We start from the raw sequence: 22988 nt of genomic DNA on the forward strand, positions 1-22988 counted from the left end.
AGAAGCATTATCATCATCATCATCATCATGTCCAACTGCTTCCTCAAAGCCCCGGTGCGCATCTGCATTGGCTTCTGGGTACAGCTGCTTTATCCTCGATACCACACAAGACGGTATCACACGCCGCTGCTTGCGTCCAAAGTATCCATGGGTGAACCATGTGTATTGTCTATACGCCACATGTATCCAAATCCTGCACAAAACAGTTGGAGAGATGTAGATACACATACCACGAGTGTCTTCATGATTGTGTAAAAGTAAATAGTTTCAGTGTAAATAGTTTCGGATTCGAATTAATATTTCTATGGGCTACTAAAGACACTTTGGCCTTTTTTTAAATTTACATCACTTTTACACACAGTTGAAACACTTACAGTGCTAGAAATAGTATGAGTGAAAGACATCGTTGTACCAGTATAATTATATTGGCATGGGTGCAATAGAACTTCATGATTGTGTGATGGAAGTTGGTGAATTTGAATACTGTACACAAAATCATTGCACAACACTTCCCATCTACTTTGTACCGGTACATGAAACATGGAAAGAAAGAAAATAATGAAACCAATTCAGTGAATCCTCACCTGTTTGACCACACCTTGCCCGAAATTCTTCGAAGGAAAGCAATGCCACCTCGAGCACTGATTTTCGCAGGCAAACAACAGCAAACTCTGAGTGCTGCGTGACGCACTGCAGCCCTTCCTGCTCGCCGCGTTTACTGAAAGCTGCAGGAACCTCCCAGCAACAAGTCGACTCGACCTCGCTCCACATCAGGCTGCATTGTCCGCAAGGGCATCAAGCAGTGCTTCTCACTTTTGCATCAACTGTTGCACCGAAAAATGTTGCTGGCGCAAGGAGAAGCTTGTCGTTTGGAGTGACAAGTGATCACCGCTGCTTTTCCTTGTCAGAGTGAACAATACACTTTGTTCTGCAGCGTTGGGAGTGGTGTTGGAGTAGAAATTGCTGACTAGACGTCGCGGAGGGGCGAGCTTTCCTGCGCAGGTATGAGTTTGGACGTATTTCAGAATGGTCGAGTGGAAAAATTCAAAATTGTTTATTTCAAGAAAACCCAAAAAGGATGATGGGGGACATGTCCTCAGTGCTAGAAGAGGTGTTCTACTATCTGCCGGTGTATAGTGTTTGCTAATTGAGGACGTAGCTCGCTGTTTTATCAGCGCTTGTAATTTGGCTATTTTCAAGACGATCATTTGTGGCGTCAAGGGATGATTGCCCTCGTCTTCTGGGATGCTGGCGTGGCTAAGGGATGCTGCCCCAAGAACTCTTCTAAGGTGAGGTAATGTTGGCTTGATGGAGTTTTGTTCGTAGCTTGTTCTTGTACGCTGTGCCGTGGCTCGTTTGTAGACCCATAAATCGTGCCAATATTGGGCCAATATTGAGGGGTATGCCAATTTCATGGTTCCCTTCAAAAGATTTTGCGCGGGCTTTGGAATATCGATCTACACCCCAAAGCAAACCTACCTGCAAATTTGAGCGAAATCTGAGAGATCGACTTGCACATATGTTCTGGTTTTCTCAGACATGCTCTCTTAACTATGATAGTCAAATGAAACATGAAATATTTGGCAGATATCTGTATTTCAGGTCAACAGAATGTGGCTGCGGCTTATAATCCAGCACGGCTTTTACTCGGGGAAAATACGGTTCGTGAAACTATTTCTTTTGAAGTTTTTCCCTATCCCCAAGCAGCTAGCAGTTTGGATCTTGTTAATTTTTCGTCAGTTGAGCTCATAAGGACTGGCTGAACTAAATGCAATGGAATGCTATGAAAAACAAAGCATTTTTAAAGCCGCCTCAAAGCCTCCAAGTCAGATGTCAGATGTCAGATGTCAGATGGATATAATTGCAATGGACAGAGCGTGCTATTTACCACGGACGATAACGTATTATCCGGACTATAAGCCGCACTGGAGTGTGAGCCGCACGGGAGTATAAGTCGCACCCCCATTTTTTGCCATGAAATACCGACATCTGCCCTATTTTATCACCGGTAATTTGATCATCGGAGTATCAGTCACACCCAATATTTTGTGAATTTTGACTTTCAAAGAGCAGCTTATTCTCCGGAAAATAAGGTAATTTGCGTGCGGGGCAGCTTTACTGTGGCTTGGATACTAAACATTGGTTTGTGCAAAAACATAATTATAGCCATTAAAAAACTGCGGCGTTTTTTCCTCCAATGTGACACACACGGTGGATAGACCGGGGCACCTTCCAAATGATCATGGGGCCAACTATCCCATCTGAAAATGTTACCCAACTACGTATCTCAGCATGGCTGCTCTATGCTCTTTTTGTGTGATCTGTAGGTAATGGCACAGCTTGCCTGGACATTGACGAGTGTGTCAGCAACAGTAACAGCAGTAGCAGCAACATCAGCAACACTACCACCAGTGACAGCAACAACAGCAGTAGCTGTGGTGAAAACACTGTCTGCGTGAACACCGTACCCGGTTTCTTGTGTCAGTGTCTTGCTGGCTACGAGGCAGTCACACATACAATCTGTCAAGACATTGACGAATGTAGTACCAGCTTCAACAGCAGCAGCAGCAACGCTACAGGAGTGAACAACTGCAGTGTCAACGCTATCTGCACAAACACTGTCGGCTGCTACGAATGCACATGTTTAAATGGTTACCATGGTGATGGTGTGACATGTCTTGATGAAAACGAATGTACCGATGGTCTACATCAATGTGCACCGCTCACAGCTGCCTGCTCCAACACAAATGGATCCTACACATGTGAATGCATTGATGGTTTTGTGGGGAATGGCACAGTATGTGACGTCTGCCCAGCTGGATTTTATGGTGAGTCCAGATTACGGTATTTCCCGGGTCATAAACCGCACCGTATTCACTCAAGAAAGTCGGTGTGGCTTATACCACAGTGCTGCTCAATGAAATCCAGTCACGTCACTCAAGTACGCGCCGGGCGCTGTGCAGCCCTAGACCTGCAAACACTGTGGGCTGTGAAAGGATGCAACGTACAGACTTGAGTGACGCGACTGGATTTCACTGACCAGCAGTGCACACTGGTCAAATGAACAATGAAATTCAGGGTGTATGTCTGGATTTCATATCAGCAGCAGTACAGGCTGAATTTTAGCCCTGGGAGGTCGAAATGAAAACCTGCCCAAAATTTGTAGAGTTACAGTAGAAAAGAAAAAAATTGTCCGATTATCGATATCGCAACCTGCGAATCTAACCCAATGAGAGCTTTTTTCCAGAATATCACGTACATGATAAACAGACCGGGTCACCTTCTAAATGGCAATGGGGCCAACTATCCCATCTGGATATGTTATCCTACTGTGTAATATTTATAATCCTTGGCTGCTCTATGCGTTTTGTGTGGTCTGCAGGAAATGGCACAGCTTGTCTGGACATTAACGAGTGTGTCGGCAACAACACCACCAACACCAGTAGTAACAACAACAGCAGCATCTGCGGTGAAAATACTGTCTGCGTGAACACCGTACCCGGTTTTTTGTGCCAGTGTCTTGCTGGCTACGAGGCAGTCACACATACAATCTGTCAAGACATTGACGAATGTAGTACCAGCTTCAACAGCAGCAGCAGCAACGCTACAGGAGTGAACAACTGCAGTGTCAATGCTATCTGCACAAACACTGCCGGCTGCTACGAATGCACATGTTTAAATGGTTACCATGGTGATGGTGTGACATGTCTTGATGAAAACGAATGTACCGATGGTCCACATCAGTGTGCACCGCTCACAGCTACCTGCTCCAACACAAATGGATCCTACATATGTGAATGTATTGATGGTTTTATGGGCAATGGCACAGTATGTGACATCTGTCCAGCTGGATTTTATGGTGAGTCTAGTGTACCGTATTTTCCGGAGTATATACCGTACTTTAAACATTCTTAAATCACCTCCAAAAATCTGATTCTGCTTTAACTATGATAGCCAAATAAAACATGAAATATTTGGCAGATATCTGTATTTCAAGTCAACAGAATGTGGCTGCGGCTTATAATCCAGCACGGCTTTTACTCGGGGAAAATACGGTTCGTGAAACTATAAATTTTCTTTTGAAGTTTTCCCCTATCCCCAAGCAGCTAGCAGTTTTGAACTTGTTGATTTTTTGTCAGTTGAGCTCATAAGGACTGGCTGAACTAAAGGCAATGGAATGCTATGAAAAACAAAGCATTATTAAAGCCGCCTCAAAGCCTCCAAGTGAGATGTCAGATGGATATTTGCAATGGACAGAGCGTGCTATTTACCACGGACGATAACGTATTATCCGGACTATAAGCCGCACTGGAGTATGAGCCGCACGGGAGTATAAGTCGCACCCCCATTTTTTGCCATGAAATACCGACATCTGCCCTATTTACCACCGTTAATTTGATCATCAGAGTATCAGTCACACCCCTTTTTTGGGTGAATTTTGAGTGTTCAAAGAGCAGCTTATTCTCCGGAAAATAAGGTGATTTGCGTGCGGGTCAGCTTTACTGTGGCTTGAATACTAAACATTGGTTTGTGCAAAAACATATAGCCATTAAAAAACTGCGGCGTTTTTTCCTCAAATGTGACACACACGGTGGATAGACCGGGGCACCTTCCCGATGATCATGGGGCCAACTATCCCATCTGAAAATGTTACCCAACTGCGTATCCAAGCATGGCTGCTCTATGCTCTTTTTGCGTGATCTGTAGGTAATGGCACAGCTTGTCTGGACATTGACGAGTGTGTTAGCAACAGTAACAGCAGTAGCAGCAACATCAGCAACACTACTACCAGTGACAATAGCAACAGCAGTAGCTGCAGTGCCAACGCCGTCTGCGTGAACACCGTACCCGGTTTCTTGTGTCAGTGTCTTGCTGGCTACGAGGCAGTCACACATACAATCTGTCAAGACATTGACGAATGTAGTACCAGCTTCAACAGCAGCAGCAGCAACGCTACAGGAGTGAACAACTGCAGTGTCAACGCTATCTGCACAAACACTGCCGGCTGCTACGAATGCACATGTTTAAATGGTTACCGTGGTAATGGTGTGACATGTCTTGATGAAAACGAATGTAGCGATGGTCCACATCAGTGTGCACTGCTCACAGCTACCTGCTACAACACAAATGGATCCTACACATGTGAATGCATTCATGGTTTTGTGGGGAATGGTACAGTATGTGACGTCTGCCCAGCTGGATTTTATGGTGAGTCCAGGTTAAGGCATTTCCCGGGGCATAAACCGCACCGTATTCACTCAAGAAAGTCGGTGTGGCTTATACCACAGTGCTGCTCAATGAAATCCAGTCACGTCACCCAATTACGCGCCGGGCGCTGTGCAGCCCTAGACCTGCAAACACTGTAGGCTGTGAAAGGATGCAACGTACAGACTTGAGTGACGCGACTGGATTTCATTGAGTAGCACTGTACAAGGGTCAAATGAACAGTGAAATTCAGGGTGTATGTCTGGATTTCATGACAGCAGCAGTACAGGCTGAAATTTTCAGACTGCTGAAATGTGTTTTAGCCCTGGGAGGTCGAAATGAAAACCTGCCGAAATTTTGTAGAGTTACAGTAGAAAAGATTTTTTTTTGTCCGATTATAGATATCGCAACCCGCGAATCTAAACCAATGAGAGCTTTTTTCCAGAATATCACGTACATGATAAACAGACCGGGTCACCTTCTAAATGGCAATGGGGCCAACTATCCAATCTCGATATGTTGCCCTACTGTGTAATATTTATTCTCCTTGGCTGCTCTATGCGTTTTGTGTGGTCTGCAGGAAATGGCACAGTTTGTCTGGACATTAACGAGTGTATCAGCAACAACACCACCAACACCAGTAGCTCAAATAATAATGGCAGTAGTAACAACAACAGCAGCATCTGCGGTGAAAATACTGTCTGCGTGAACACCGTACCCGGTTTTTTGTGTCAGTGTCTTGCTGGCTACGAGGCAGTCACACATACAATCTGTCAAGACATTGACGAATGTACTACCGACTTCAACAGCAGCAGCAGCAACGCTACAGGAGTGAACAACTGCAGTGTCAACGCTATCTGCACAAACACTGCCGGCTGCTACGAATGCACATGTTTAAATGGTTACCATGGTGATGGTGTGACATGTCTTGATGAAAACGAATGTACCGATGGTCCACATCAGTGTGCACCGCTCACAGCTACCTGCTCCAACACAAATGGATCCTACATATGTGAATGTATTGATGGTTTTATGGGCAATGGCACAGTATGTGACATCTGTCCAGCTGGATTTTATGGTGAGTCCAGATTATCGTGTTTTCTGGAGTACAAGCCACACTTTAAACATTCGATGTTCACCCGAAAAAAGTCGGTGCGGCTCAGACTACGATGGTCAAATGAACCGGAAGCTATTCACCAGGTTAGATAACTTGCAGATAAATATACTTGCGTGTCGACCAGCCTGATGGACCCCTGCTAACTGAGGCTTACTTGGTCCGACTTATTAACCCTTTGTGTACGGACTGTACAACTTTCGACCCCCTGGGATCGAAACTTTTCAAAATTTCAATCGATCGTAACTCAGTCATTTCTGTTATATCCGAAAACTAAAATATGTAGGTCGAAGAGAAAACTCCCAGCTGTCCAGTGAAATAATCGCTGAAGCGCTCCGATGTGTGGTTCCAGAGTTACGAAGCTCGAAAGTCGAATCGCGGCAAATGTCGCTCAATAGCCGCTCGCGCAGATTTGAATGAGGGATTTCCCCATCATTCTGGGCATGCAGTGACGTAGAAACACGTTCAAAATGGCAAACTGACTCGTGGCAGCTTGTGAATTTTTTTTGAAGTAACAGTTACTTGTTACGAGCAAGGAGAGCGAAATGGCTGATGCAAGACGACTTCTGTCAGAATGTTGGCGTTGCTGCTAAGACGCTGGGCTGTAGCGCTGGCGTTTTGACTTTCGTGGTGGCAAGCGTGGCTCAATGTGTTCCTCTTGCGACGAGCTTTCCAGGAAGCCCAAGATTGAAAAAATCGTCAAAAGGAGACTAAAGTTATGACCCGGATAATTATGGAATTTGAGGTGAGTCGAGATCAAATTCAGTCTGTGTACATTTTTTCAGTACATAAAGGGTTAAAATGTGCGCTTCACTTCAAAACTCAAGCATATGTACAAAGGAGCACCTGTACCAAAAAATCAACCAAGAGACGGTAGATAGATAACTACTGTGTCATTTCTTGACCTGACCTTCTAGTTTTCATCGCTGCTGGTGTCTCAGGGCGCATCTGCAAGTGCGGCAACCTGCAAAACGTCGACATTTTTTTCATCTCCTCCAAGCTACACTGCGCTTCTTTGATTTTTCACTCCATAGGCACGATTTCCACGATCGACTTCGCCTCCTCCTCATGCAGTGCGACTACCAGAATGGTGGCTGTAGGTGTTTTCGCCTGAAGCTCCCACGACACCTTCAAATGAGGCGAACAAATAAACCACCACGCATAAAAAATCACTTCTGACCACCGTGTACCGCGCGCATACTGAGTCTGATCTGTGTCGACATGTCATGCAGTCAGACCATGCGTGCTCTTCCCTGCCTGTTTCACAAATCCACTGGCCCCGGAGACTGGCGATCTTGTGACGCATCGCGATCGCGGCTCCACGCGCGGATCCGAGGACTCCGCACCGTATCCGCCGGATAATTCACCCTTCCTGCGCTTCAGTTTTCCAGCCAGGTTGTCGCCTGAAAGTCGACCTCAAGGCCGGTTATTTATTTCGATCAACTTCTCGACGATCTCTTCTGTGATCTTGATTCGTCGGCCGCCACATCGTGAACGACTGCGAGAGAGATCAGCAAACTGGACGGAGCGATGCTGGTGCTTTCTGCACGAGTTTCTGGATGACGTGTTTGCTGAAATTCTGCCAAGGAAACAGCGATTGCAGCGATTTCAATCCGCCAGGAGGCACTCGAGAACGATCGCCTAGGAGATTCTGGTACTCCTTGACAATCCCCCATTGCAGCGGAGTGTTGATTTCAGCACCAGGCCTTCTCTGTGTTGCGCGAGAAGCAACAGGAGTCCTCTGACGACAAAATTTGGACGCAAAATGCTCGAGTCGACTAGGATCCTGAGCCGCTGCCTCCTTTGGAGTTGGAGCCATTTCTTCTTCAACATCACAAATTGACAACTGAATGATAGTGTTAGATAGCTGGAAGGTTTATTCCGTCCTGAGATTATTTGAATTTGTTTGGTTGATGTTCGAAGCGAAACCCACATTTTAATAAGTCGGACCAAGTAGATTTTAAAATGGGCTTGTCCAAATATAGATATCACAATCTGTAAACGCAAACCCATGACATAAGAAAGTGTTACAAGCTGACAGCAGTAGCGTGAGGAATACACGGCCTTAGGCTTCACATTTTTACTTTCCAATTCTCACCTGAACTGAGAGAGAAGCATGGGGTTCTATAAGTCAGAGAGCGCAGCTTGGCTGAGGGTGAGGGCAAAAAAAAGGAGTAGGACAACAGGACTAGAAACAGTGTGGGAGGAAGAGTGCATCTAAGGAGCGATCAACTGTTACGCAACACGAGCAACAGTTACACAACAGGAATAACATCTAAAACTGTGTAGGGAGAGGAAGGTGAATTGCAGGGCACGCAATTGGGCGTGATGGATACCGGCAAACTCAGCTGTTCCAAGAAGCATGTGGATACTACACCATTACTTTGCCTTGGAAAGACCTCATCTCAGTAATTGTTTCAAGAAAATTCTCAACCAAAAGCACTTTTGCAGCGCGATTTCTTGGGTGCTACTGGTAGGATCCGAGGTTCTACCGGTAGGATGACATGCGAGCAATCATTAAGCCTCCGAAACTTTTTAGATTTACAGAAATTACAGTACTGTGTGAGGTGCACCCTCAACAGACCAGGTCAAGTTTTACAAGACAATTGGGTCAACTATCCCATCTGGAAATGTTACCCAGTTGCATCGTATCCTACATGGCAGGTTTACACACTGTGTGTGATCTGCAGGTAATGGCACAGCTTGCCTGGACATTGATGAGTGTGCCAGCAACAGCAACATCGGTACCACCACCAGTGCCTACAGCAGTAGTGACACCACCACCAACAACAACAGTAGTAGCAGTAGCTGTGGTGAAAACACTGTCTGCGTGAACACCGTACCCGGTTTTTTGTGTCAGTGTCTTGCTGGCTACGAGGCAGTCACACATACAGCCTGTCAAGACATTGACGAATGTAGTACCAACTTCAACAGCAGCAGCAGCAACGCTACAGGAGTGAACAACTGCAGTGTCAACGCTATCTGCACAAACACTGCCGGCTGCTACGAATGCACATGTTTAAATGGTTACCATGGTGATGGTGTGACATGTCTTGATGAAAACGAATGTACCGATGGTCTACATCAGTGTGCACTGCTCACAGCTACCTGCTACAACACAAATGGATCCTACACGTGTGAATGTATTGATGGTTTTATGGGCAATGGCACAGTATGTGACGTCTGTCCAGCTGGATTCTATGGTGAGCCTTGACGATGTAAAACCTTTTTTTTGAAGTTTTGATGTGTCAGAGAAATATCATTTTAGGATAAAGAGTGGGTTTTGAGAATTTTTTCAAAGTTATGCCAGCAATGAATTTTTCTACATGTGTACCGTATCACCCAAACCCGTTTACTAGACATGTCCAACTCTAATTTTAGGCTTCTGTCTCACAGTTTGAGGGTGATGACTTTAGTTGACAAAACAAGCCAATGCTCTCCCACAAGACCAGAGAAAACTCTGAGAGCGTTCTATATCATTCTCCACCATGTAATATACTGCCTACTTGTGTACTGCACCATGACATCATAGCTTATGAGCCATGACATCATCATGATCCACAGCCAGAAGCCAGTAATGCCTACACACAAGGTGAAGTAAATCAGAGATGCCAGTCATAGGAAAATATTTTGCTTACAGAAATCAGGACGGAGCCCTGCTAGTAACCGTGGCTTCGCTAGTAAACATGGAGTTGCCCAAATATAGATATCCCTGCCTGCGAACCAAACCCATGTGAGTTTTCCCCTGAATAACACATGTGCAACGAACAGCCTGTTCGTCTTCTACATGACCATTGGGCGAACTGCCCAATATAGAAATGCTACCCTGTACTGTACAAGTATCACACGCTTTTCTCTCACAAATGCAACTGTTCAGTACATGGGGTAGTGGTCTACCGGAGTATTCACATTCACCACCGTAGTTGTTTTCCAGAAATGAGTAGAAGCAAAAACCACACGCACAGCCACATAACAGATAAATAGCCGAGAACATCTAAATCAGTCAAAGAACTGCCAGCAAGCGGGAGAAAAGGCCGCCAAATCAGGAGAAACAGCTGGCCAGTGGTAAACATGAGTGACTGGACAGCAGGGGAGCGCCAGAAAACAATGACTCCCTACATTCCTAGCCGCGACCGCTCAACCTGGCTAGAGGAAAAACACGCCTTTCGGCCAAAAAACCTTTCTATTTCATTAATTCCTGCCCCGCTGGCAGGCGGACCCAAGAACAGAGACAACAAGAAATTGTATGTAATAACCGGTGTATGTCATAATCATAAGCCACACACGTCGGCATAGAATGTCAAGAAGAACAGCGGAAGACCCCCATGAAACCAGGGTGGGTGGGCGGGCAACTGCAACTACCACAAGGAAAAACAAAGACTATGAAAAGCACGAATATATAATTTTCTGAGTGAAAATCCATTTTTTGCACTCTTTCGCTACGCTCAGCCGTGAAAAAACAAAAACTTCTGCTATGCTTGATCATCTTATTCTTTGTCTTTTCTGCAGGAAATGGCACTACTTGTTTGGACATTGACGAGTGTGTGAAAAACACCAACAACACCAGCAATGGTAGCAGTAGCAACAACAACAGCAGTAGTGACAGCTGTGGTGAAAACACTGTCTGCGTGAACACCGTACCCGGTTTTTTGTGTCAGTGTCTTGCTGGCTACGAGGCAGTCACACATACAGCCTGTCAAGACATTGACGAATGTACTACCAGCTTCAACAGCAGCAGCAGCAACGCTACAGGAGTGAACAACTGCAGTGTCAACGCTATCTGCACAAACACTGCCGGCTGCTACGAATGCACATGTTTAAACGGTTACCATGGTGATGGTGTGACATGTCTTGATGAAAACGAATGTAGCGATGGTCCACATCAGTGTGCACTGCTCACAGCTACCTGCTACAACACAAATGGATCCTACACGTGTGAATGTATTGATGGTTTTATGGGCAATGGCACAGTATGTGACGTCTGTCCAGCTGGATTCTATGGTGAGCCTTGACGATGTAAAACCTTTTTTTTGAAGTTTTGATGTGTCAGAGAAATATCATTTTAGGATAAAGAGTGGGTTTTGAGAATTTTTTCAAAGTTATGCCAGCAATGAATTTTTCTACATGTGTACCGTATCACCCAAACCCGTTTACTAGACATGTCCAACTCTAATTTTAGGCTTCTGTCTCACAGTTTGAGGGTGATGACTTTAGTTGACAAAACAAGCCAATGCTCTCCCACAAGACCAGAGAAAACTCTGAGAGCGTTCTATATCATTCTCCACCATGTAATATACTGCCTACTTGTGTACTGCACCATGACATCATAGCTTATGAGCCATGACATCATCATGATCCACAGCCAGAAGCCAGTAATGCCTACACACAAGGTGAAGTAAATCAGAGATGCCAGTCATAGGAAAATATTTTGCTTACAGAAATCAGGACGGAGCCCTGCTAGTAACCGTGGCTTCGCTAGTAAACATGGAGTTGCCCAAATATAGATATCCCTGCCTGCGAACCAAACCCATGTGAGTTTTCCCCTGAATAACACATGTGCAACGAACAGCCTGTTCGTCTTCTACATGACCATTGGGCGAACTGCCCAATATAGAAATGCTACCCTGTACTGTACAAGTATCACACGCTTTTCTCTCACAAATGCAACTGTTCAGTACATGGGGTAGTGGTCTACCGGAGTATTCACATTCACCACCGTAGTTGTTTTCCAGAAATGAGTAGAAGCAAAAACCACACGCACAGCCACATAACAGATAAATAGCCGAAAACATCTAAATCAGTCAAAGAACTGCCAGCAAGCGGGAGAAAAGGCCGCAAAATCAGGAGAAACAGCATGGCCAGTGGTAAACATGAGTGACTGGGCAGCAGGGGAGCGCCAGAAAACAATGACTCCCTACATTCCTAGCCGCGACCGCTCAACCTGGCTAGAGGAAAAACACGCCTTTCGGCCAAAAAACCTTTCTATTTCATTAATTCCTGCCCCGCTGGCAGGCGGACCCAAGAATAGAGACAACAAGAAATTGTATGTAATAAATAATCTTAAGAGAGCATGTCTGAGAATACCAAAGTATGTGTGCAAGTGGATCTCTCCGATTTCGCTCAAAATTTGCAGGTAGGTTGCCTTTGGGGTGTGGATCGACTGTGCAAAGCCCTTGAAAAAGTTTCTGAAGGGAACCTTGAAATTTGCATACCCCTCAAAAATGGCCGAAATATCACATTATTTATGGGTCTAGAAACGAGTCACGCCACAGCGTATACGAACAAGCTATGAACAAAACTCCATCAAGCCAACATTGCCTCACCTTAGAAGAGTTCCTGGAGCAGTACCGCTTAGCCACGCCAGCATCCCAGAAGACGAGGTCCATCACCCCCTGACGCCACAAATGATCGTCTTGAAAATAGCCAATTTACAAGCGCTGGCAAAACAGCCAGCTACGTCCTCAATTGGCCAGAACTATACACCGGCAGATAGTAGAACACCTCTTCTAGCGCTGAGGACATGTCTCCCATCTTCCTTTTGGGGTTTTCTTGAAATATACTTTTTTGAATTTTTCCACTCGACCGTGCTGAAATACGGCCAAAGTCATACCTGCGCAGGAAAGCTCGCCCCTCCGCGACGTCTCCTCAGCAATTTCTACTCCAACACTACTCCCAAGGCCGCAGAACAAAGTATAGTGTTGACTCTGACAAGGAAAAGCAGCGGTGATCACTTGTCACTCCAAACGACAAGCTTCTCCTTGCGCCACCAATAATTTTGTGCGACTGTTGATGCAAAAGTGACTGAAGGCCTGAGCGCAGTTTTTGAATTTTATTGCAAGATGCACGGTGAGATCGCGTGCTCTGTGACGTAGGATGACGCTTCCTGCGTCACGATACGCGCCCAACGATCGTGAAAGTGCCTGGAACGCTACTCGGAACAGACCATGATGGCAGAGGTAAGATGAGCTTCATTTCCTGCTTGAACTGCTGAGTACCCCAACAAACTGTCCTAGGAGTGTTGCAATGGCAGCAAGCCGTTGAAATATGCCCCGTACAGCATGGAGAGTTATTCGTCTTTCACACATACCTCCTGCAATCCCGAACATAGTCCAACAGTAAAAGTCCCTTGTTTTCATGTCGATGCTCGACAAAAGCGGCTAGCTCGGTCCCTGTGTTGACTGCACGCGAGTAGCACTGACTGCACGCACTTGTCGCGTGAACTGCATGAGAGATTTCTTACGTCATAAAGAATGTGATTTCATCATCATTTCACTGGTCTTCGACCTACATGGTCAGGGAAAGTCCCGGTTCGTAGGCCTACAACACTCCCAGCGTGTTCTTGAGCGCAGTAACAACACAAGTGGGATCACTTCCAGACCACCGGGCGTTCAAGGCGAGTAACAAGCGCACTTGACGAAGGTGACTCTGAAATCTCGTGAGCCGTGGGCCACGCGACTTGGCATTCTTGCGTCACAAGGCACGTGATTTCACCGTGCATCTTGCAATAAAATTCAAAAACTGCGCTCAGGCCTTCAGTCACTTTTGCATCAACAGTCGCACAAAAAATTATTGGTGGCGCAAGGAGAAGCTTGTCGTTTGGAGTGACAAGTGATCACCGCTGCTTTTCCTTGTCAGAGTCAAAACTACACTTTGTTCTGCGGCCTTGGGAGTAGTGTTGGAGTAGAAATTGCTGAGGAGACGTCGCGACGGGGCGAGCTTTCCTGCGCAGGTATGACTTTGGCCGTATTTCAGCATGGTCGAGTGGAAAAATTCAAAATAGTTTATTTCAAGAAAACCCCAAAAGGAAGATGGGGGACATGTCCTCAGCGCTAGAAGAGGTGTTCTACTATCTGCCGGTGTATAGTTCTGGCCAATTGAGGACGTAGCTGGCTGTTTTGCCAGCGCTTGTAAATTGGCTATTTTCAAGACGATCATTTGTGGCGTCAGGGGGTGATGGACCTCGTCTTCTGGGATGCTGGCGTGGCTAAGCGGTACTGCTCCAGGAACTCTTCTAAGGTGAGGCAATGTTGGCTTGATGGAGTTTTGTTCATAGCTTGTTCGTATACGCTGTGGCGTGACTCGTTTCTAGACCCATAAATAATGTGATATTTCGGCCATTTTTGAGGGGTATGCAAATTTCAAGGTTCCCTTCAGAAACTTTTTCAAGGGCTTTGCACAGTCGATCCACACCCCAAAGGCAACCTACCTGCAAATTTTGAGCGAAATCGGAGAGATCCACTTGCACACATACTTTGGTATTCTCAGACATGCTCTCTTAAGCCACACACGTCGGCATAGAATATCAAGAAGAACAGCGGAAGACCCCCATGAAACCAGGGTGGGTGGGCGGGCAACTGCAACTACCACAAGGAAAAACAAAGACTATGATGGCAGGTTCAACGGAGTTGCGCAGAACAAGAGCAAAAGCACGAACATATTATTTTGTGAGTGAAAATCTATTTTTTGCACTCTTTCGCTACGCTCAGCCGTGAAAAAACAAAAACTTCTGCTATGCTTGATCATCTTATTCTTTGTCTTTTCTGCAGGAAATGGCACTACTTGTTTGGACATTGACGAGTGTGTGAAAAACACCAACAACACTAGCAATGGTAGCAGTAGTAACAACAACAGCAATAGTGACATCTGTGGTGAAAATACTGTCTGCGTGAACACCGTACCCGGTTTTTTGTGTCAGTGTCTTGCTGGCTATGAGGCAGTCACACATACAATCTGTCAAGACATTGACGAATGTACTACCAGCTTCAACAGCAGCAGCAGCAGCAACGCTACAGGAGTGAACAACTGCAGTGCCAACGCTATCTGCACAAACACTGCCGGCTGCTATGAATGCACATGTTTAAATGGTTACCGTGGTAATGGTGTGACATGTCTTGATGAAAACGAATGTACAGATGGTCCACATCAGTGTGCACTGCTCACAGCTACCTGCACCAACACAAATGGATCCTACACATGTGAATGTGTTGATGGTTATATGGGCAATGGCACAGTATGTGAAGTCTGTCCAGCTGGATTCTATGGTGAGTTTAGGTATATCGTATTCTCTGGATTATAGGCCGCACTGTAAATGCCCCCAAAAAGTCAGTGCTGCTTATATTTCAATGGTCACATTTTTTTGGCTGTTTACCCCTCTTGGTCACATGAACACTGCAATAACAATGTTACAGGGTAGATGTCTGTTTTTTTGTGACAAATATCTGGGTGGGGCTTGTACTGCATAAAACACAGCAGGTGAAACTATTCCTTTGGAAGTAACTAACCGCAATGAAATCTTGTGGAAACAAAGGACTTTTAAATCACCTCAAGACATCCACGTCAGATGGCTCTCTTTGCAACGGACATAGTGAGGTGATCTGTTATCACCAGGGCAGATAGCTTGCGGATACAACTTGCAAGTGGGGCTGCCTGACAGACCCCTGCTAACTGCGGTTTACTGTAAGTCGCATAATTATTCTTTCGGCTATTTTTGACCTGGGCATTTTGCCCCAACAAATTGTCACAACCAAAATTTTGTTTTTCAAGGTTCAGTTTGACAGTGCATACAGGTAGCAGCAGTACAGGCTGAAGTTTCATTGCAGCTGAAATGTGTTTTTGACCTGCGGGGAGGTCGCAATGTAAACCTGCCGAAAATCTGTAGACTTACAGTAGATTTTTAACATGTGCATGTCCAAATATAGATATCACAGCATGCCAACCCAAACCTATGGGAAATTCCCCCTAATATGATGTACACGATGAACAGACTGGGTCACCTTCTAAATGACCATTGGCTCAACTATCCCATCTAGAAATCTAACCCCACTACAGTATTTTCCGGAGTATAAGCCGCACTGGAGTATAAACTGCACTGGAGTATAAGCCACACTGGAGTATAAGCCACACTGGAGTATAAGTCGCACTGGAGTATAAGCCGCTCTGGAGTATAAGTCGCACTCCCATTTTTTTTTGACACGGAATACAGACATCTATCCTATTTATCACCAATAATTTGATCATCGGAGTATAAGCCGCACCCCTTTTTTTGGTGAATGTTGAGTGTTCAAAAGTGCGGCTTATACTTTGAAAAATACGGTATGCATCCTAGCGCGGCCGCTCTCTGCTCCTTTTTGTATGGTCTGCAGGAAATGGCACAGCTTGTCTGGACATTGACGAGTGTGTCAGCAACAGTAACACCAGCACCACTGGCAACACCACCGGTTCTGCCAACAACAACAGTAGTAGCTGCGGTGAAAACACCGTCTGCGTGAATACCGTACCCGGTTTTTTGTGTCAGTGTCTTGCTGGCTATGAGGCAGTCACACATACAGCCTGTCAAGACATTGACGAATGTACTACCAGCTTCAACAGCAGCAGCAGCAGCAACGCTACAGGAGTGAACAACTGCAGTGTCAACGCTATCTGCACAAACACTGCCGGCTGCTATGAATGCACATGTTTAAATGGTTACCATGGTGATGGTGTGACATGTCTTGATGAAAACGAATGTACCGATGGTCCACATCAGTGTGCACTGCTCACAGCTACCTGCTCCAACACAAATGGATCCTACACATGTGAATGTATTGATGGTTTTATGGGCAATGGCACAGTATGTGAGGTCTGTCCAGCTGGATTTTATGGTGAGTCTAGTTTGCCGTATTTTCTGGAGTATAAGCCGCACTTTAAATACTCGTAACTCTTGTTCCGGAAAATATTGTATGTGAAACTATTTCTTTTGAAGAAACTATAACCACGGTGAAATCTTGTAAAAACAACGCACATTTAAGGTAGCTGGAAGCACATTTAAGGTAGCTGGAAACTAAAATTTAGATTTTCATATTGGCCCCGACATTTTTCGCTATTTTTTTACAAATCAACTCTCTACCAAGTGTAAGGTACTAGTAAAACCAAGAAAACTGTTCATCACAAAAAGGGTTTTGATTTCTTTTCCCGCACTTAAATTGCTTCAAGGCATCCAAGGCAGGTGGCTCTAGTTGCAACGAACATAACCTGAGCTTATCACCATCGCAGATAATTAATTTCACGGCTCGCGTCAGTCTCGGCTGGGGGCCGAGTTTTCTGCATCCGCAGGAACACCACCACCCTCTATGGATCAAGGTGCAAATGCAGCTCATAAAGCGGTGGAAGCTGAGTAGATCAGACCCGACACGAAACTGGTCAAAGACCGAGAATCTCATTCACTGCAACCATGTTTTCCTCACGCCACGCCACAAGTTCCCAATTAGCTGTGGGTCGCAGCACGGCTGGAAAAATTCCTTCCACTTCCAAACAGGACTTGGACCTGGTACCCTCTGTTTCTCAAAAATGGTCTTAGACAATTCCACTATGCCTGCCTGCATAGCGTAGATAACTTGCATATATAGCTTGCGTGCGGCGCAACGGCGATGGACCCCTGCTAGCTGAGGCTTAGATTTCAAAATGTGCTTGTCCAAATATAGATATCACAACCTACACACCCGAACCATGGGAGTTTTTCCTTGAATACTGTAAGGGGCCATCCGTAAATATAGATATTTATATAGAAACGAAAACTAGTCGTTTAGGGGGGGAGGAGGTTGAGCGCCTGTTCGTTTCTCAAAAAAATATCGATGCACAGTTTGTATGTGTGGGCACGTCCAGAAAAAAAGAAAATAATATCGATTCTATGTACCGTTTGTATGTATTTGTTTCTCGGAGAGGGGGAGAGGGGGGGGGGGGTTGAAGAGAAAGGACTAGTTTTTGTTTCTAAATAAATATCGGTATTCACGGATGACCCATAAGTCGACAAATATCTGGCGCATCTATATTTTCGGCAATTTTCGGCCAGGGAATTTTTGACCTAGAATTGTTGTGACAGGAATGTTCCTTTCCAAAGTTCAGTGCAATAGTGCATACAGGCAGCAGCAGTACAGGCTGAAGTTTCATTGCAGCTGAAATGTGTTTTTGACCTGCGGGAAGGTCGAAATGTAAACGTGCCGAAAATTTGCAGACTTGAAGTAGATTTTTAACATGTGCTTGTCCTAACATAGATGGATATCACAGCATGCCAACCGAAACCCATGGAAATTTTCCCAAATATGACATACACAATGAACAGACTGGGCCACCTTCTAAATGACCATGGGGCCAAGTATCCCATCTAGAAATGTCACCCACCTACGTTATTTTCCGGGGTATAAGCCGCACTGGGGTATAAGCCACACTGGTGTATGAGCCACACTGGGGTATAAGCCACACTGGGGTATAAGCCGCACTGGGGTATAAGCCACACTGGGGTATAAGCCGCACTGGGGTATAAGCCACACTGGGGTATAAGCCGCACTGGGGTATAAGCCACACTGGGGTATAAGCCGCGCTGGGGTATAAGTCGCACCCCCATTTTCCCCACGAAATAAAGACATCTATTCTATGAATCACCGTTAATTTGATCATCGGAGTATAAGCCGCACCCCCTTTTTTGGGTGAATATTGAGTGCTCAAAGTGCGGCTTATACTCTGAAAAGCACGGTGTGTATCCCAGCATGGCTGCTCTATGCTTTTTTTGTGCGGTCTGTAGGTAATGGCACAGCTTGTCTGGACATTGACGAGTGTGTGAGCAACAGCAGCAACAGCGACAATAGCATGAGCAGCAGTAGTGACAGCTGCAGTGAAAACACTGTCTGCGTGAACACCGTACCCGGTTTTTTGTGTCAGTGTCTTGCTGGCTATGAGGCAGTCACACATACAGCCTGTCAAGACATTGACGAATGTACTACCAGCTTCAACAGCAGCAGCAGGAGCAACGCTACAGGAGTGAACAACTGCAGTGTCAACGCTATCTGCACAAACACTGCCGGCTGCTACGAATGCACATGTTTAAATGGTTTCCGTGGTGATGGTGTGACATGTCTTGATGAAAACGAATGTACCGATGGTCCACATCAGTGTGCACTGCTCACAGCTACCTGCTCCAACACAAATGGATCCTACACGTGTGAATGTATTGACGGTTTTATGGGCAATGGCACAGAATGTGACGTCTGTCCAGCTGGATTTTATGGTGAGTCTAGTTTACCGTATTTTCAAGAGTACGTACCGTACTTCAAACATTTGTAATTCACTCCAAAAAGTCCAATACGGCTTAAACTATAATAGCCGAATGAAATATTAACTGGTTCGAGGGCAAGACACAAACGGGAAAAGTCTGAAGAAAAAATTGACTGTCACCACCAGGACTCGAGCCAGGGACCCTCGCTTGTAGCCAGCCATGCTCTAACCACTGAGCTATGGTGTAGTCGTCATCCCAGCAGAGACTGTTCAACATTTTCTTCAGACTTCATAACTCAAACTTTATATTTTTATTTTTTTATTTATGGATTAACCAAAGGCCGAGGCCTAAGTCAAGGGGGTCTCCACTTCCTGTGAATCCACACAGGTGGCTGGGACGCAGCCCTCACTGTACCCACACACTTCACGTACAAACTAGTACGGATGAAACGTGAGATATTTGCTAGATGTCTGTATTTCATGTCAAAAACATATGGGTGCGGGGTACTCCAGCGTGGCTTGCACTCTGGATAATATGGTTCGTGAAACTATTTTTTTGAAGTTTTCCTCTATCCCCAAGCAGCTAGCAGTTTGGGTCTTGTTCATTTTTTGTCAGTGGATCTCAGAAGGACTGGCCAAATTAACCCTTTACCATCCGTGCGTACTTGAATCGATCTCTAGAGATCGATGGACATGCATACACTAAAACATTCGTAACTCGATCGATTCTTGTCGGAATGTAAAGAACTAAATATCTAGGAAGAAGCCGAAGAACCCAGCTTTCCATTGCATCAATCGGTAAAGAGCTGTGATGTCGCATTCCAATGATATTTTGCTCGACATTTCAGCTACGGCAAAAGTCGAATTTCTTTCCGAGTGACTGACCTTGAGCGGGGATTTTCCCCTCTCCTGACATGCTGAGTCACTTTGGCATGCTTTGAGCGCGTGGGCAGCATGAAAAGGAACTCAAGCAAAAAAAATTGGAATGTTTACGATGAAGGAGCGAGAAATGGCTGGCGAGGAGAGAATTTCCTCGTATATCCAGCGATGGGGTGTATTTGAAGCTCCCTGGTGCTTGATATGTGGTCTTGGTAGTGTCCTGTTTGAGCTCAATGTACGCAGCTTGTGGAGAGCTTTCCAGAATGCCCAAGATTGTGAAAAATGGTTGATTAGAACCGAAGATATTCTCAGAATGAGGTGAGAATTATTGCATTTGGGACTGCTGGGGAATTTTGGTCGGATGGTAAAGGGTTAACCGCAATGACATCTTATGAAAACCTAGCATTTTTTAAACCGCCTCAAGGCATCTAATCCAGCAGGCTCTAATTGCAATGAACAAAATGAGCTTATCACCGGTGCACCAGGGTAGATAAGTTGAAGATACAACTTGTGTGTGGGGCAGCCTGTCAGACCCCTGGTAACTGAGGCTTACTGCAAGTAACATTTAACATTCGGTGCATTTTTAGCCCTCGTGGAGACTGTCGATTTTTTCTTCAGACTTTCCGTTTGCATCAAGTTTTGCCTCAAACTTGTGAATACGCATATTTTTATTTTCGGCTATTTTCGGCCCGGGCATTTTTACCTAAAATTTCCTGCAGCCTTTTGTTTTGCAAGATTCAGTGTGACGGTGTATACAAGCAACAGCAGAACAGACTGGAATTCAAATGCGGCTGAAAGGTGTTTTTCTCCCTGGGAGGCCGAAATTTGAACTTGCCCAAAATTTGTAGACTTACTATAGATTTTAAAACATGTGCTTGTTCCAATAAGGCCATCATTTTTTATATCTATGTTTCGCATCAGTTCAACTTCCAGAATCATATGCGAGAGGTGGAAAGAAATAAAAAGTTGCAAAATAATAAAAAAAGGATCATCAGAGGTGTATAGCACTACACATACTACATAGCCTATTGACAATAGCTCGTGCATGGTGTACATTCGAAAGAAAAATCGTACATCAAAGCACAAAATCTGGGTTATCAGCAAGAGTAAATATTCACTTTGGACAGAGGAGGCAACCGTTGGTGCCCATGCTTCGCTGGATTATTGTACTCAGCCTTCAGCAGCGGTGCAAAGAGCTCCGAAACGACGCATCCTCTCAGCTTGAGGCGATTGTTGCGGTCTGTTGTAAGCTCAAAGAATTCTGCTCGCAGATGCAGAACAAACGATCTATCAACGCTGGCCTCGAGGGCAATTCTGAATCCCACCTTCGCCGTATGCAACCAGTTCACACTGATGACTCGCACGATCGTACACTCACTGTGCATGTTCAATTTTTTTTTCCGAAAAAAATCAAAATGTATGCGTGCGGACGACGCGAAACATAGATATAAAAAATGATGGCCTAATAGATATGACAGCATGCCAATCCAAACCCATGGGAGTTTTCCCGAATACGATGCACACAATGAAGAGACCGAGTCTCCTTTGCGAATGACAATGGAGCCAACTATCCCATCTCTCTCTCTCTCTCTCTCTCTCTCTCTCTCTCTCTCTCCGCCATTCCTCTCGCCCCCCCCCCCCTCTCCCATGGTGCTTGCTGTGTACGCCGATCCCGAGACCCTTGGTCGGGGGAGTCCACTGCATCTCACTAGCGCAGCTCATGTAGCGCCTACACACCCATTGTTGTCTTTTTTGTTTCGTCTTCGTTTTGTCTCCCCTTCTTTCGTAGGTATGTGCAATGTGATAAAAAACTTCGTGATGGATTTTTGAGGGGCTGACTTGGGCAAAACCTGACGTGAAATGAGTCGCAATCACTTTCTTGGCCTTCCCTGGCATGCCATGAAAGAGGTATGATGCAAGGAAAGCGACCTTTCACAACAAGCCGAGCGAAATCGATAGTTGCGCTTTGGAAACATACGTGATGACAGTCATGGCGAGCGAAACTGAAATAACACTTCTCCGATGGGATATTGCGCTGCTTGGCTTCTCTACCACTTGAGCACTAAGTAAGTTAGTTGGAGAGCAATAGAGAGCGACAACACGGAGCAGCGAGCCCACACAATGAGCCAGTGAACAAGGAGCTGCTCCGATCGTATGGCTCAACGAAATTAATTCTGAACTCAAGTTCTTGTTCAACCTGCACAAAGCCCAGATTCGAATGCTGATGACCATGCATTCTTTCAGAAGTCTGCAGTCCGATGCAAGTCTCATGGCTAAAGAAAGTCGACTGGACTTGCTAGCCGGTGCCGTTCAGTGCTGGCAGGGGTATCCATTAGAGAAAATGGAATCAGTTTGGCTGTGCCCTTACTCCTCGTTTCGCGAAGTTCTGGAGAGCGAAGATAAAACCAGGGAGTCGTAAAATGTTTTTCACAACTCCCTGGTGGAAACGAGTAATCGCCATTGCGGCGGATCACGCAGCTTGAAAGCCAAGTTACTTGAACGACGGCGACATCAAGGTCAGCGGAGTGTGATCAAAGAAGCCGAGGCAGGGCTGAAACGAGCTGAACAACGACTCGAGAGAGATGACGACTCGCGTGCATCAGATGACGGCTCGCATGAAGCAGATGACGACAGCGACGCACGTCAAAAATGAGTCGAGCGAAAGCGACGCAAACTGAACTCTCTGCTCATTCCGCGAACAGTTTTTCTTGTAACGACGCTGTACATAGGCTGAATCACCTTCCTCCGGTGATTTGCAGTCGAT

The 22988-nt window shown here is 45.5% G+C and overlaps 1 protein-coding gene across 1 annotated transcript in view; it reads left to right on the forward strand.

Annotated features, from left to right (window-relative positions):
* The window catches only part of LOC135824252 (fibrillin-2-like), a 70805-nt gene that overhangs the window by 22022 nt on the left and 25795 nt on the right, over nt 1-22988 (forward strand). Inside the window, exons 8-16 of the mRNA XM_065336983.1 lie at nt 2328-2828; nt 3383-3859; nt 4708-5208; nt 5786-6283; nt 9010-9522; nt 10829-11320; nt 14866-15360; nt 16462-16959; nt 18876-19358. Of these exons, the coding sequence (XP_065193055.1) occupies nt 2328-2828; nt 3383-3859; nt 4708-5208; nt 5786-6283; nt 9010-9522; nt 10829-11320; nt 14866-15360; nt 16462-16959; nt 18876-19358 (4458 nt within the window). The remainder of the gene's footprint in view (nt 1-2327; nt 2829-3382; nt 3860-4707; nt 5209-5785; nt 6284-9009; nt 9523-10828; nt 11321-14865; nt 15361-16461; nt 16960-18875; nt 19359-22988) is intronic.

The sequence above is a fragment of the Sycon ciliatum genome, chromosome 9 (assembly GCF_964019385.1).
Source record: "Sycon ciliatum chromosome 9, ocSycCili1.1, whole genome shotgun sequence".
Classification (NCBI taxonomy): Eukaryota; Metazoa; Porifera; class Calcarea; order Leucosolenida; family Sycettidae; genus Sycon; species Sycon ciliatum.